This window comes from Trachurus trachurus, assembly GCF_905171665.1.
Source record: "Trachurus trachurus genome assembly, chromosome: 10".
In the NCBI taxonomy this organism is placed as follows: Eukaryota; Metazoa; Chordata; class Actinopteri; order Carangiformes; family Carangidae; genus Trachurus; species Trachurus trachurus.
In genome coordinates, this window is record NC_139894.1 from 6141324 (window position 1) to 6156048 (window position 14725).

General features: G+C 43.0%; 1 protein-coding gene across 5 annotated transcripts in view; it reads right to left on the minus strand.

Annotated features, from left to right (window-relative positions):
* Positions 1 to 1055: 1055 nt before the first annotated feature.
* Positions 1056 to 14725, minus strand: part of fam13b (family with sequence similarity 13 member B) — an 88431-nt gene continuing 74761 nt past the window's right edge. For 4 of the 5 annotated variants that reach the window (XM_083980674.1, XM_083980671.1, XM_083980672.1 and 1 more), the window contains 10 exons: positions 13902 to 14178; positions 13382 to 13523; positions 12617 to 12698; positions 11625 to 11840; positions 10681 to 10895; positions 9234 to 9317; positions 9042 to 9137; positions 8114 to 8529; positions 5883 to 5984; positions 1056 to 4840 (listed from right to left, as the gene is read on the minus strand). In XM_083980674.1, the coding sequence (XP_083836800.1) occupies positions 4717 to 4840; positions 5883 to 5984; positions 8114 to 8529; positions 9042 to 9137; positions 9234 to 9317; positions 10681 to 10895; positions 11625 to 11840; positions 12617 to 12698; positions 13382 to 13523; positions 13902 to 14178 (1754 nt within the window). In that variant the 3' untranslated portion in view covers positions 1056 to 4716. The remainder of the gene's footprint in view (positions 4841 to 5882; positions 5985 to 8113; positions 8530 to 9041; positions 9138 to 9233; positions 9318 to 10680; positions 10896 to 11624; positions 11841 to 12616; positions 12699 to 13381; positions 13524 to 13901; positions 14179 to 14725) is intronic. The other variant, XM_083980675.1, reaches the window with a different exon arrangement.

The following is a 14725-nucleotide window of genomic DNA, read 5'->3' on the forward strand; positions in this document are numbered from 1 at the left end:
AGACCACCTGGTGGAAAAAAGCAGGAGGAGGAAACAGTTCACAACCCGTTCCCTCTCCTGAAATCCTCCGACGATTCACGGTAAAAAAAATTCAGTGTCAAAGACGTCGTGGGAAAAACGTCGATTCATTCTGCGACTGGAGTTTGTGATTAGAACAGAAATCTAAACACTTGTCGTCGCCACAAAAAATCTGCTTCCTCAGCCCCTGACTTGACTTTACATCAAACTGCTTCCCTCCTGAACAAGTCTTTACAGAAACAAGACCATTATCTCCTTAAAATCTCAAGGCTTATTTATATATTTACTCAAAAATCCCTTCACAGAATTGTAAGATATATCTTTTTCGATCTCTTCTGTCGCTGTTTTGACCAAAAAAACTGATCATTTTTTCCTTCCAGGAGGAGCCGTGTTGACCTACGACGTCTCTGACACTGTGTCTTCATTCACCTGCCTTTGTGAATCCCCCAGGTGTGTGACACCACCATGCAGGTCGGATGGGTTAGAAGTGTGAGATGAAACATACTGTACACCGACAGAAGACAGAACACATTTACAGTTTTACAACGCGTGAACCACATGTGACATTTTACCACTCTGTTGCTGGCACAATGTAAAAACAAAACAAAACAAAAAAAAAACTGAGGCGCAAAACAAATGAAATGTAAAAAAAGAAAAAAAAAGAAAAAACTCAAAAGAAAAGCCCTTCAGAGACCGATGATAGATTATTTCCACTTTTTAAAAGATGATTAAAAACTGGAATGTTTTCTGGTTACGACTCATCCGTCGCTGGCTTTTCAATCCCTGTTCACCTTCTTCGCGTTCAGTTCAACAGATTTATTCATTTATTCATATTTATTTTGGTTTTTCAGCAGCGCCAACATGAACATTATGCTGACAACAGTGGTAAAGAACACAACGTCTGTGTGTCAGGCTGAAAACTGTTCAACTATAGACTTAAAAACAAACAAAAAAAAACAAAAACAACTGTTGTACCTTAAATATTCACACAGTTGATCCAACCCATCATTTATTTATTTACCCATGACCGGATACTGTAAAAACCTCCACGCAAAGTTTTATTATTGCTGCTTCCTCATGGCACAAATAACAGAAACATTACATTATGTTTTCTTTTTTTTGTACTAGTATGTTCTTGTTTTGCCATGCAAGCTCACTACAGTGCTGCTTCTATTTCAACTTATATTACACAGAGCAACAAAAGAAATCGGGTTCATGTTCGATTAGCCACACACAGTGCCAGACTAACTTCTACAGCTGGTTTTACAGTTAGTGAGTAGATACAAAATGATTATTATTATCGTTATTATCACACAAAATAATTGTTATGATAGTAATAGTAATATTTATAATGATAATAAAAAAAAACTAAACAAAAACACATTCTCAGGGCATCACAAATATAATGAACCAAAGGGGGCCAAACGTTATGTTTGAAATAATTTAACATTTCTGACATTCATTCCTTCGGGTGTTTTTTTTTTCTCTTTTTATGTACAGTATATATTTATATTTGTATAGAAGTAGTGCTTCATTTTTAGAAATACAAATGAAAAAACACAAAAGGGCTGCATTCTGTGAATGCTGTGCAAATAACATCTTTTTACATCAAATAACCTCCTTTACCGTCCAGACAGACACGCTGCGCCCCCCTCCCTCCCCCCTCCCTCCCCTCGTTTTGTTCACAAACACAAAAAGTTCAACTTTTAGTCTCATTCAAACCTCGGACCGTCACCTCTGCTGTCCACTGACAGACAAAAAACTGCAGCCAACTGTGATTCTGGCAGGTAAATGTACATCGATACAGTAAGAAAAGCACTTTTTTTTTGTCGTATCTGCCTTCGATAGCTACAACATGCCACGATTTCACCAGGTACTGAGGTTGTGATCACAGAACTTCACCTCCCGATCGGCCGGTTCAATAACTCACCAGCTAAAGCAGAAAATTCAACAACTGAAATTTCTTCATCCCACATTTTTTAAAATCACACTGTGATATCTTTGAATCCGATCTTATACAAGACAACATGGCCTCTGAGAAGAAGAAGAAGAAGAGGAGGAAGAGGAAGAGGAGGAAACATAAAGAGGACAAACTCGTTGGCATGCATCAAACCTCAAAGTGGACTTTCTCCTCCTCTCATTTGACCTGCCAGCAGGAAATGAAACTTCACTGGAGCTGGAGACAGAAACGCAGCTGAGGTTGCTCTTGTGTTCACCTTCTTTGCTGTAAAACATCGACCTCCCTGTGTGGCGGACATGATGCTAAAGCACTTATCAGACGTCCAGCACCGACTCTGTGAAAACACGACTATGAAGAATATGAACTAACCGCAGGCGGAGCTGCTGCTGCTGCTGCTGCGTCTCTGCGTTTATGAATCAGTGCTGGCAGTGTCGGTGGTTGATCGATTTACAAAACAGCCTTTAAAGCTACAAACTTCAACCAGGAACCACAGATTGCAGCTGCACAGCAACTGTCTAAACTGCTCTTCCTTAACCTGATAACCTTGAACTGGTCAGACCACCACCTTCACCTGTAACTAAAATGCTTTTGGTTTTCACAGAAGAGGCAACGTGGAACAGATACTGGCTCATCTCCTCAGCGTTCATCCCTCACCCCCATAATAATCCCTCTCAACCTGACGCAACTAGTGCAGAGTTTTCAAGCCGATTCCTGCAACAAAACTGAATCCACACACACACATCGTCAAGTCTCTAAATCTAAGAAGGTGCTGTTTCCTATGAGCGTCTGCCGTCTAATGCCGCCTTGCCTTCAAGCACTGTCAGAGATGTCAAAAACCACACGCATATGATTTCAAAACACAAGACGTCGGAGCTTTTCAGCGACTTAAAAAGCTGCTGCATTGAGAGTCTCATAGGAAACAAAGTTTTCTTATATTGTAAAGAAGAAAAACACGTAGCGTCACCATGTGCCAACCTGCTGTGCATCTTCCTGACAAAGTTTTGCCAAAATAGAAACAAAAAAAGGAGGGAAAATGGCTGCCGAAGAACAACAGAAACAAATGAAAATGAGAATCGGTCTTTGACAACAGCTCCGGGGGTTTTGCACGGGGAAGAAACTGGATAATGTTTTTTTTTGTCATTTTCTCCTTGGAATACAACAGATAACTCTTTATCATTCAACATGAACAGCAGTGTCTCTCAAACACGAATGAGTACAGTTTCTTTTTTAACAAGAATACACACACACACACACACACGCACAAACTTGTTTTTAAACTTTGTGAATTAATTAATAAAATCGGTCAGAAGCTTTCGGGGACATGAAGACGTTATTTGAAGGTCGACTACGGACTGAATTAAAAATAATCAATCACTTCGCACCAAAGGAGGCGGGAGGCAGAGAGAGAGAGGGGAAACTATTCACACTGGACTGATGTCAACTAAACAAACGTGTGTGTGTGTTGAATGAAGAGCGTCTAAAATGCCAGTCCTCGAGCTGTCCAATCAGATTCCTCATCATGGAGGAAAAAAAGAAAATAAAAAGTGAAGAACAGAAAAGTTCCTGAAATTAAAGTCAATGTTTTTTTTTTTTTTTTTTTAACGTTTCCTCAGAAGTTGAGGAAAATAAACACGAGAAGACGTGTGCAGAGTCTTGGGTCGTGTTGGATGTTGATGATGATGATGATGATGATGAAGCTGAACATTGATGATTCATTTTCTCTGATTTTAACCTGCGGCCACGTCGTTTTTTCGATGATATGAGATTCTGCCGCTGCAGTCATGTCGCGGGGGGAAAATATAAATACCATTTAGATAACGTACAAACCACTGTCACATTTAAGGTCGTCAGTCGTCAAAACTGAGCTTTGGCAAAACACAATCTCGTCCTGATTACTGAATTCAACAATGAAGACAGCCGTTCTCTCCTATAGATTATTATATATATTCTGCTAAATTAACAAAAGTTAAGTTTTAGGTGTTTTTTTTTATTTTTTATCATTGAACGCTAAGAAGGTTTTTTTTTTTTTTAGCTGTAGCACCTGAAACTAATTATATTTACTTTTTGCCACAAGACTCACAAAGATTTGGCAGATCTGAGCGACTTAAGAATTAAAAGCATTTCAAAATGTTTTTGATAAATATTTTACTTGCTACTATTTCTTGTTTTGTCAGGAAGAAGTGAAATTTTCTTTCCATCTTTCTAATACTGATATCATCAAATAACCAGCGTTTGGTTACAACAGTCTGGTGGATGAGCGTCGTCATACAGTACGCCGACGACACGTTTCATCAGAGGAAAAAACCACCACTGTGGTTTTTGTCAGCGGACAGAAACTGCGACTCGATGAGAAGAAAAAGCTTCACCTTGGTTCCCGTCGTCGTCGTGGACGAACAGAAGGCGAGGCGTGGAGGAAGTCGTTCAAAATGTTACTGGGAAGTTTCCTGCGTTCAGGAAGGAAAGTAAAAACTAAAGTGGACTGTAACTCGGAGCCAACACGACGTCTTCTCTCTCTGGGGTTTAAAAAAAAAAGTTTTTCTCCGTGACACGACTGCAGCCGTGGTTACCGGTACTGTTGTTTAGCTGGAGTGTTTGTGAAACCCTCCCAGGTGACGATGATGACGATGGAGTGACAGACAGGTGGACGTCCTGGGCGGGTCGGGGCCTCTCAGCAGCGATGACGGTTCATGTGTGCGTTGTTAGCGGGTGAGTTGAGGGGGTCGGGGGGGTCGGGGGGTCTAGATGGATTTGGAGGAATCCTGTTTGCTGATGAGGACTTCCAGCAGGCGGAGTTTGGCCTTGATCCTCTTGTACTCTCTGTACTCCTCCATCATGGGCACCCGGTCCTCCTTCTGAACGTTTCTGCAGCAGAGAGACAGAGAGAGAGAGAGAGAGAGAGACGACATTCAGACGGTTTTATTTTCAACTGTACTAGCATATTGTAACTTTGTTAAAGGGATAGTTCAACATTTTGGCAAATTGGCCCATTGCCATAATCGCTATAGTCATAGCAGTAGGTTTGTTACCTTTAATTGTTGGTGCAAGCTGTTTTTTAGAACGGTGGAACAGAGCCGTGAGCTGCTCAGAGCTACGCTACGGAGGCTCATGGGATTTCTTGGTTTCTCTCATCAAACTCATCAAATACACAATCCAACAACTCCAAAAGTTGTGACCTGCACATTCACCACGCTATGAGATAATAACAGAACGTTACGAGTTGTTTTCGAGGTAAGTTCATGCAAAACCGCTGATGCACGTTCCCGTTTTTCATCAAGCAGTCTCTGCATTTACCTCTAAAACAACTCTGTCTGGTAACGTTGTGTTATTATCTCATAGTGTGGTGGATGTGCAGGTCACAACTTGTCCACCAGAGCGTTTTGGAGTTGTTGGATTGTGTATTTGATGAGTTTGATGAGGGAAACCAAGAATTCCCATGAGCCTCCGTAGCGTAGCTCTGAGCAGCTCACGGCTCTGCTCCGCTGTTCTAAAGATAGCTTGCACCGACAATTAAAGGTAACGAACCTACTTCTAAACTCATCAAATACACAATCCAACAACTCCAAAACGCTCTGGTGGACAAGTTGTGACCTGCACATTCACCACGCTATGAGATAATAACAGAACGTTACGAGACAGAGTTGTTTTAGAGGGAAATTCATGCAAAACCGCTGATGTGCGTTCCCGTCGAGGGCAGTTTTTCAGCAAGCAGTCTCTGTATTTACCTCTAAAACAATTCAACTAAAAACTCTGGCCTAAAATAAAGTTTATTATTATTTTAAGTATACTCTGGAGCTACTCAGGGGATATTTGGTTTATTTTTTTTTACAAGAAATGGACAATTCAATTCACATACACACAATAATAATAATGATCAGACATGCTTTCGCCCGTCCCTCCCGCCTACCTTCCATTATGCTGATAGAAATCTTCCTCAAACTCTCTGATGGTCTTCCTCAGTTTCTTCTTTTCTGCTCGGGCCTTCCACAGCTGTTCCAGCAGCTCTGGCCTGAAAGGATGAAAGGATGAGAAACATTTAACACTTATATATCACATCTAATCTAACTTCAATCCACATCACAAAGTCAGAGAAAAGGTTTTGGGGCCAAAAGATCTGAGATTATTTAACACAGATCACATTTGTTTTCTCAAGTCTGTGTGAATCAACAGGAACCATTTGCATCTTGACCCTTAAAAAAGTCCATAGGGGAGAGAAGCAGGAAGTGAACTGAGGGATCAGTTGTCTGGATTATTTCCAGGTACAAGACCTGAATGTACAAGCCTGATCTGATAAAGGAGATTAAAGGTGTGTGTGTATGTATGTGTGTATGTATGCGTGTGTGTATGTATGTGTGTGTGTGTGTGTGTGTGTGTGTTAGCTTCGGCTATGAGCTCGGTGACATGTTAAACAGATTACAACCTGTGTTCTCCGCTCGTCTTACATTGTTCCTGCTGCCGTCTGCAAAGTTAAAGATAATCAGAGCGTCCCTCACTCCCACGAGAACAAGGCTGCTGCTAAAACTATATAGTGTGTCTCTGTGTGTGTGTGTGTGTGTGCACAAAAAACAAAGAACACAAACCCGTCCAAACTGGATAACTTAATCACAACGAACACAAAGCCTTTTTTTTCTTTTTGTTTTGTTTTTTAAAGTTGTGCCTCAGCTACACAGTACTGTGTGTATTGTGTTAGACTTGCTGTCAATCACCTGACACCCACAGGAAAAAACAGATGTCTGTCAGAAATAATTTCTTAAATAGCAGTCACCATGGAAACCTCACCATATGCACTGCTTTGTATTTGTGCTGTTGTTCCCCCCCCCCCGAGATTACGTTTTGACATTTTTTGGACAGTTTAATTAAACAGACACTGCAGTTATGAGGTGAATGTCTCTCTCTCTCTCACACACACACACACAGGCTATTTATGAAAAACTTAAAATAGTAAATGCAGCGGATGTGAGGTGGTAAAAATGGTGAAGTCTATTTTTAAGGAGCAGCCCACTATTTTTTTTTTTTTTTTTTTTAAATTCATCTCTATTTGTGGCTTTTTTAAATTCCCCCCTCAACATTTCTGTCGGTTCCCTCGTGTTAGGAAACGTGAATTAAAACAAAGTCTCAGTGTAAGAGAAGCACGAGCCTCGTACTTTTGTAAATCTATATTAATCTTTTCAGAGGGAATTGCCACAGCCAATCAGACAAGCTGCTTGTTCAGTTTATGTTGGTTTGTGTGAAGCTTTATGAATGATCGCTGTTGGTTCAGCCTGACGACGTTATGGTCTTCTAAAAATATATTATTAATAATAATAATAAAAATGAGAATGAGTGCGAAAGATTTCAATTGACCTATGGCTAAGCCACGCCCCCAAACGCGATGAGCCAATCACAGTGCGCAAAGCTAGCCCATACACTCGGACATTCTCTGCTTCCACGTCCATTGAAATGCATTGCAGTTAGTCAGTTTTCATTCGTTTTTATATGTTTTATCTTGACATTTTAAGTTTAAAATTGTCAAACGGTGTTCATGGGGTACATGCAACTCTGACAATAGGTATCCTGAGAGGCTGGGCGACGGGGTGTATTTTTTTAACCCTTTCCCAAGCCACATCTCAACCAAGAGAAGTGTCTGCTCTGGATAAAGTTATGCAGTAGACCACAACACCAACTAAACGTGGATAAACTTAACAAGGATGTCTACATCTGTTCTAAGTTAAGTCAACAACGTATTTGAGGCAACATATTGTCAGAGATGTTTGGATGTTAGCCAGCATCACAACTAAGCATAAAGCCCGCTAGCTTAATGCTAACGTATAATGCAAAACTCCATAGACAGGCTAACAGAAGTTAGCCCGTCGCTATCGGCGTTTCGCGGCAAACGACAGCCATAGCAGTAAAGTTAAGTGAAGTTTTGGTGACTTCCAGATGATATTTAATCTTTCTGTCTCCAAAAACCATCAATTGCCTCCTGTGAAATGTCTGCTACTGTGACAGCTGTTGCCATAGCAACTGTCACCGAATGTTGACTGTTTGTCCGAGTGAGTGGAGGGGGCGGGGCTTAGCCATAGGTCAATTGTTCGCTGAAAGATGTTTGAAATAAATCTTGTAAAAAAAGAGCTGCTCTGTGTGGCGTTGAGCTCTTACATGGACGAGGCGTTGGAGCTGGAGAGTCGCAGGTCGAGCGCCAGCCTCCCCGACCCCTCCTCCATCTTGGCTCTCATCGGACAGTCGCTCTGCCTGTCGGCTTGGCTCCTCATTTGCCTGTCGGTCGGGGTCACGAGGTCGACGGCCATGATGACCTCGGGGCTCTGCATCTCGCCGCCGCTGCTCTCCGCCTCCTCTTCCTCGTCGTCCTCCTCCTCGTCCCTCTCCTCCTCTCTCTCGTCTTCTTCTCCTCCTCCTCCTCCTCCTCCTCCTCCTCCACCTCCTCCCCCTCCTACTCCTCCTCCACCTTTCCGCTCGTCCTCCTCCTCCTCTTTGATCTCCTCCCAGAAATGAGCGGTTTCGCCCTCTATGATTGGCTGGAGGGTCTGACTCCGCCTCTTACTGGAGGGCGACACCTGAGGTAAAACATTAAAGCAGGAAAGACGTTTACAAGAGGTTCACAAACGTTATTTTATGTTGCTTTATTTGCCAGTTTAAGTGCACCTCAATAAAACCGATGCAGTTTAATTTACCCACCACAGTTAATGAGGGTATTAAACACAGAACACACACACACACGCACACATAAACACACACACCTTTCACTACCACAAACTAGACCGTCCAAAATGACGACGCAGCTGAATCAGCACCTCTGAAACAATTTCACCAAAGACTAAACGATGGACTGTTTATTATTCACTCAATTCAATTCACTTAGTTTAATTTAAATTAAAGCGATACTTCACCCAAAATCGATAATTCACCAACTTTCTACTCAAGGAAGGGTTCCTTGGCATGACGGTGAGTAGAAAATTGGTGAATTATCGATTTTGGGAGAAGTATCCCTTTAATTAATTAGTTAATTTAGAGGGAGTATGTAAATTTTAAAGGGAAATGAATGTAAAAAATGTTCCTGTGCACTTACTGTGATGGGTGTGATGCTGACTCTGGTGAGCATCTGTTTGACCAATCTGTAGCGATCGTAGAGAGGCTTCACCACCAGACGCTCCTCTCTGGTCACCTGAGAGACGGAGAGAGAGAGAAAACTGGTTAGAAAAGGTGTGAACTTGTGTTTTTTGATGAAGTGAAAACAGGATGCGTGTTGCTGGCCACTCACCGGTCGGCCATGCAGACCCTCATAGTGCAGCAGGTTCTTCTGCAGGACCGTCTTCTCACAGGACAACTGCTCCTTCGTCATCTTCTACAGAGAGACAGAGACGGACGGTCAATCATGGGACAGTGGAATAAAACTGTGAGCATCATGTAGATGCACAGGGTATATACAGGAATCTTGAAGTTAATTTTAATACCTTTTTAAGACTTTTTCTCAATATTTTTCAATACCTCACCGCCACTTCAAGCTGTAACCATTTACATCAGCGACACTTTCAACTGAACAGTTCTAGTTTGTGATAAAGACTGTAGACCACTATGATACAACATAATTCAAAATAGGCTGGGATAATAAATCAAAAGGCAAAAAAACAAAACAACACATTGCATAAAATGAATAAATTCACACACTTTCACAATGTTTTTTAGGACTCAAACTCTTGGACAGCTAATTTAGAAAAAATACCTTCAAAATTTAAGACTTTATAAAGTCGTGAAAAGACTTTTTAATACTTTTTAAGGGTCTTAATTTTCCCAAAATTGATTTATCACCTTTTAATACTTTTCAAGACCGCGCGGATACCCTGATGCAGATAGACACCATCCTTTCGACTGTGCGTGCAGTAACAAGGGAGATAGAGCTGTATCGCCCGTAATTAGCTTAGCTCAAACACTGAAAGTGTATAGTTAGTGTTAGCCTGACTCCTACCTGAGCCGAAATCAGCAGTCAGAAGCTGATTTCATTTTAGCTCTAAACTCTGTAAATATATCACTTTATCAACATTTCAAACATGTTTAGGTGAGAAAGTAGCCGTTTAGATCAGCAGTGTGTCGTTAATTTGTCTAAATACCAGCTGTTTACAATTTTGTTCGGACGAATTCGCCGCCACTCAAGCTAGCTGTTGTGACCAACGCACTTCCGGTTACTTTCACAAAATAAAACACCCGTTGCCCTTTACATACAGAAAACCATGACGATAGAATTTGTGCTTTTACTTTGAAATAGGAAGCTAACCTACCCTCGATGTAGCTAGCTTGAACCAAAATAAACCGTCTTTGCTTGAACCCTCCGTTTTGACCGATCTCGTCCCGTTACCGGCATTTGACCGCTCAAGATGCCTTACCGGAGAGTTTTGTCAGCTCTGAGACGAAGATCGGTCTGTTTAGAGTTGCTGAAAAGTGTCTCTGGTGACTTTAGGTGGAGGCAGGCTACCATTACCCGTTTCAGCTAAGCTAATTACGGGCGATACAGCTCTATCTCCCTTGTTACTGCACGCACAGTCGAAAGGATGGTGTCTATCTGCTGGTCATGGACTCAGGAGTGAGGCAAGACACGTAAAAAAAAAAAGAAAAAATTGGCGTATCCCTTTAAATGTTTCATGCAAAAAAGAAAAAAAAAATCAACAAGAGTTAATATTGTATGAACTTTGCTACACATATCTGCCTCTCACCTTGATGTCGTCCGGCCAGCCGTCCTCCTGTCTCTTCCCTTTGACCCGGCGCTGGATCAGCTCCAGTGTTTCCTCTCTGGTGGCACGTGGACCTTTGGCGTCGCCCGCTGTGTCGCAGGCGCCTTGGTCCAGCGTGGAGCCGAAGCTCTTGGGCAAGGTGTTGCTCCGGGGACGAGTCTGGGGGCCGAGCTCGCTCTCTGCGCGGTGTTTGGCATCTGAGGACGGGGAGGGACAAAGTGATGAGGACGGAGACGAGGGGGGAAAAAAGGAGCAGATAGAGAAAAAGTAAAGTATAAAAGAAGAAAAAAAAAAGACAGTAGTGCGACAATGCGGAGGAAACCTGAGCACATTAAACATCTCTGATTGGATCGTCAGCCATGCAGGAGTTTTTCTAGACAGATGTGGTTTGTTAAGGCGAGATAATCACAATATGAGGAGGAAGACAAGCACACGCACACACACACAAACACAAACACACACCCTGGACAAAAACACACACCAACGAACAGCCCAAACACAGCAAGCATAAATCAATTCCCTGACGTTTTTCTAACAACATCTGGTGATAAACTTCAAGTCCTGTAGCGTTACACGACACCAGTGCTCTCGCCCTTAAGTGACGACGTAATACAACTTAATACGTTTTATCACAATCAAATCAATACTGTATCTTTTGATCCACATCTAAACACATCATTATCTTGTATTATTATCTATAAACTCCTCAAATACAGTATGTTCTTATTTTGAAATGAAAATCCTCGTTTTCCTCTTCACTGCTTCTCTCACACACACACACGCACACACACACCTGTGGTTAACTATCGGTGCCAACATGCTGATTCAACAGGACAAAACAAAGAAGCAAGATGCTCTGAGTGCCGCCTCATTGTGACTTGTCAGTGATGTATGTAATGTCTACTTACTGAGGGGTTGGTACTTACTGAGGTGAAACGGTCTAGAGCTCAGGCCTGAGTACGGGTGGAGCGGGGGGGTGAGTGTGTGATGGGGAGGTGAGCAGATAGAGGAGGAGGAGGAGGGGGAGGAGGAGGAGGAGGAGGAGGAGGAGGAGGAGGAGGAGGGAGCATGGTGGCGTCTGTGTGAATGGAGCAAAGCCTGGTGCCTCAGCGTGCTTCTGGGTAAAAGGTGGTGCTGGCGTCCTGGGTGGCCGATCGGTCAGTCAATCAATCAATCAATCGGGTCGTTGGGCGATAGGAGGACGAGGACGAGGAGGAGGAGGAGGAGGAGGGAGGAAAGTGGAGAGCGGTTGCTCGCGTTATTGTTGTTTTTTTATTCAATTTTGAATTGAAACAGAGAGAAATGTTTCGGCCACTTGCGTTCTCCAAAAAGGAGAAGCGTCACCTCACAGAGAGGAGGTGGACGAGTGTCGATCAGTACGGTGAAACAATGGAGCGTGTTAGAGGATAAACCACAGAGTAGATTCATATTCATTGTATTAATTCATGTGTTTGGCCTCAGTTTAGAAGAATTAACACCAAGTGGTAAAAAAAAACTTGACAACTTTTGCTTTTACTGAGTGAAAAAAAAAAAATAACTGAAGATTATTTTGTAATTCTGTTATTCATAAATCATATTTTCCACAGTTTCACCTTACTGAGCTCTGCTCAGGTAATGGATGTGGGTTCACAAGGACGCACCAGCACATTGGAGGATGGGAGCCACGCATTATGAGAGCCACGTCAACCCCTGGCATGTGCACGTCTGCTTTATGTGTGTTAAACCAGCAAATACATGCGGTGCCGTTACAAAGGGTCAAAGGTTAGGAGTGGGGAGGGTCAAGCTGTCCAGCGTGGAACAGGATGGCACAACACGGACACTCTAACCCCGACACACACGCACGCACACGCACGAATACACACCAACGCACAAACACACGCACAAACATTAACAGGAGAAAGCGGGTGTGTGGTTCTACCTTTAATCTGCCTGCGGATCTTGGTGAGGTCGGTCATCCACTTGAGGACTTTGGGGTTAGCTGCCTTGTCTCCATGAGAGGGCTGAGGAGAGAGAACGAATAGTTTCAGCAGGTAGTTTTGTTTTTCACAGAAAGATGCAAAATATTTAAAGGTCCAGTGTGTATAAGTGTATAATCGCTATAAAATAAAATTTGTTTGGTTTTCATAGCCTTATAATTATTCTTTTATATTTATAGCAAGGGTCTGGCTTTAGTGAGTGTTGCCGTCTTGCGCCGCCATGTTTGTACAGCGGCCCGAACGGAAAATCCAGCCAGCGAGAGAGCACGTTTCGTGAGTTTCACATTCATAAATGAAACGAAGAAGAAGAAGGCAGAAGGAAAGAAGGAGGAGGAGGAAACAGCAGAGAGAGTGAGTTGGTAGAGAAGTTTTTTTGTCCTCGGAGGCCACCGTCACTTTGCCGATGGGAGGGGTAGAAGCTGAACGCTAGATGTCACGGTTTTCTCCCCATTTTTACACACTGGACCTTTAATTGTTAGGATATACAGTAGAAAACCAATAGACATCAACCTCAGTGTCACCTCAGATGTTCACAGTTGTTTCAAAGCCACTGAGGCACCGCAATTTACTTTTTCAACTATTTTCAGTCCGATTGGAAGTTTATAAAGAGCTAATCATGATTTCTCTAAATCGTTTTACTATTCAGAGATACAAACGATCAATAAACATGTTCCTCAGTTCAGACGTAGTATATATGTATTTTTCACCTTATAGTTCCTCTCCTTCTCAAACTGCTCTTCAAACTGTTTGATTTTCTTCTTCAGGTGTTGTAGCTTCTTTGTGAGTTGGTGAGTCACTGAATCTCCTCCTCTCATCGCCTCTTTGGAGCCAAACGATGCTCGCCGCGGCCTGTTCACAGAGCGCCACAAACAAATTTGATTTGATTTTTATTTGTCTCAAACAAGCACATCAAAAGACAAACAATCTATGTAACAAGAAACAAAACAACAATGATACTGTGCAAGTTTGAGAAGGGGCTGAAAGAAGCAAAGCTTATCAAGTTCAGCCCTCCCTTACATTGTGATTCATGTCATACATCTGTAGTTCCATACAATTCAGAAGATTAAAAACATATTGCTTTAATATGAAATAAGATCATGATTATAAATAAAAAGAGTAAAATTAGCAGTCCAGTTCTTCACCTAAAGACGTAGGTGAGATTACAACATACGTTCAAAAAACACCAAAACCCCACAAACACAAACAGAACCCGCTTCACCACCGTACCTCTGTGCTTTGGTGGGTGAGGTGGCGTCCAGGTCCTGCTGGAGGAACCGCTGGGCGCCGTGCGCTCCGAAGTCGAGGAAGCGTCGAGCCAGGAGGTGAGGGTGGGAGCGAGAAGAGGAAGGGGAGGCTTCTTGCCCTCCCTCCCCCCCCTCCTCGTCCTCGCCTTCCTCCTCCAGGGGCAGCGGGGGGAGAGGGACCATGCGACCAGCCAGCGGGGAGAGCTGCGCCTCGCCGCTCTCGCTGTCGTCCTGCCAGGACTTGAAGGCCGGGATCGGGTCTGGAGAGAGAGGAGGAGAGACACAGAGAGAGAGAGGACGTTAGTCAGAGCAGGTCGATGGAGGTGAGTGGGGGGAGGGGGGGGGGGGCTAATTTAATCCCTGAGTATCAAGAGTGGGTGGTGTACATATCAACACACAAAAGCTGAAGCTGATACATTCAACAACAAATTAATTTTCCTCTTCAGTGCCCTGCTGAGTCACGCACTCATTGCCGGTGCTATGTTATCAAGCTGAGTCGAGGGGAAAAAGAGGGTGAAGGAGGAGAGGGGGGGGGGGGGGGGTCAGAAAGATAACGAGACAGAGAAGCAGAGTCAGGGGGGAAACATGTTTTCATGGAGGAAGTGCGTCCTGATCAGTCTGCCCTGTGAGCCTGCAGCTGGAGGGAAGAGCAAAGTAAAAGCAGCCGGCTCGTCTCAGCTCTGATGGAAGGAAGAGTGTTTTTACATGCAGGGGTTTTAAAGGACAATTCCTGGCAAATTCAAACCTGGGGCTCTAGTTTTGTAATATTTTAGGTCTAAAAGAATGAATCTGAAGATTTTCTTTTTA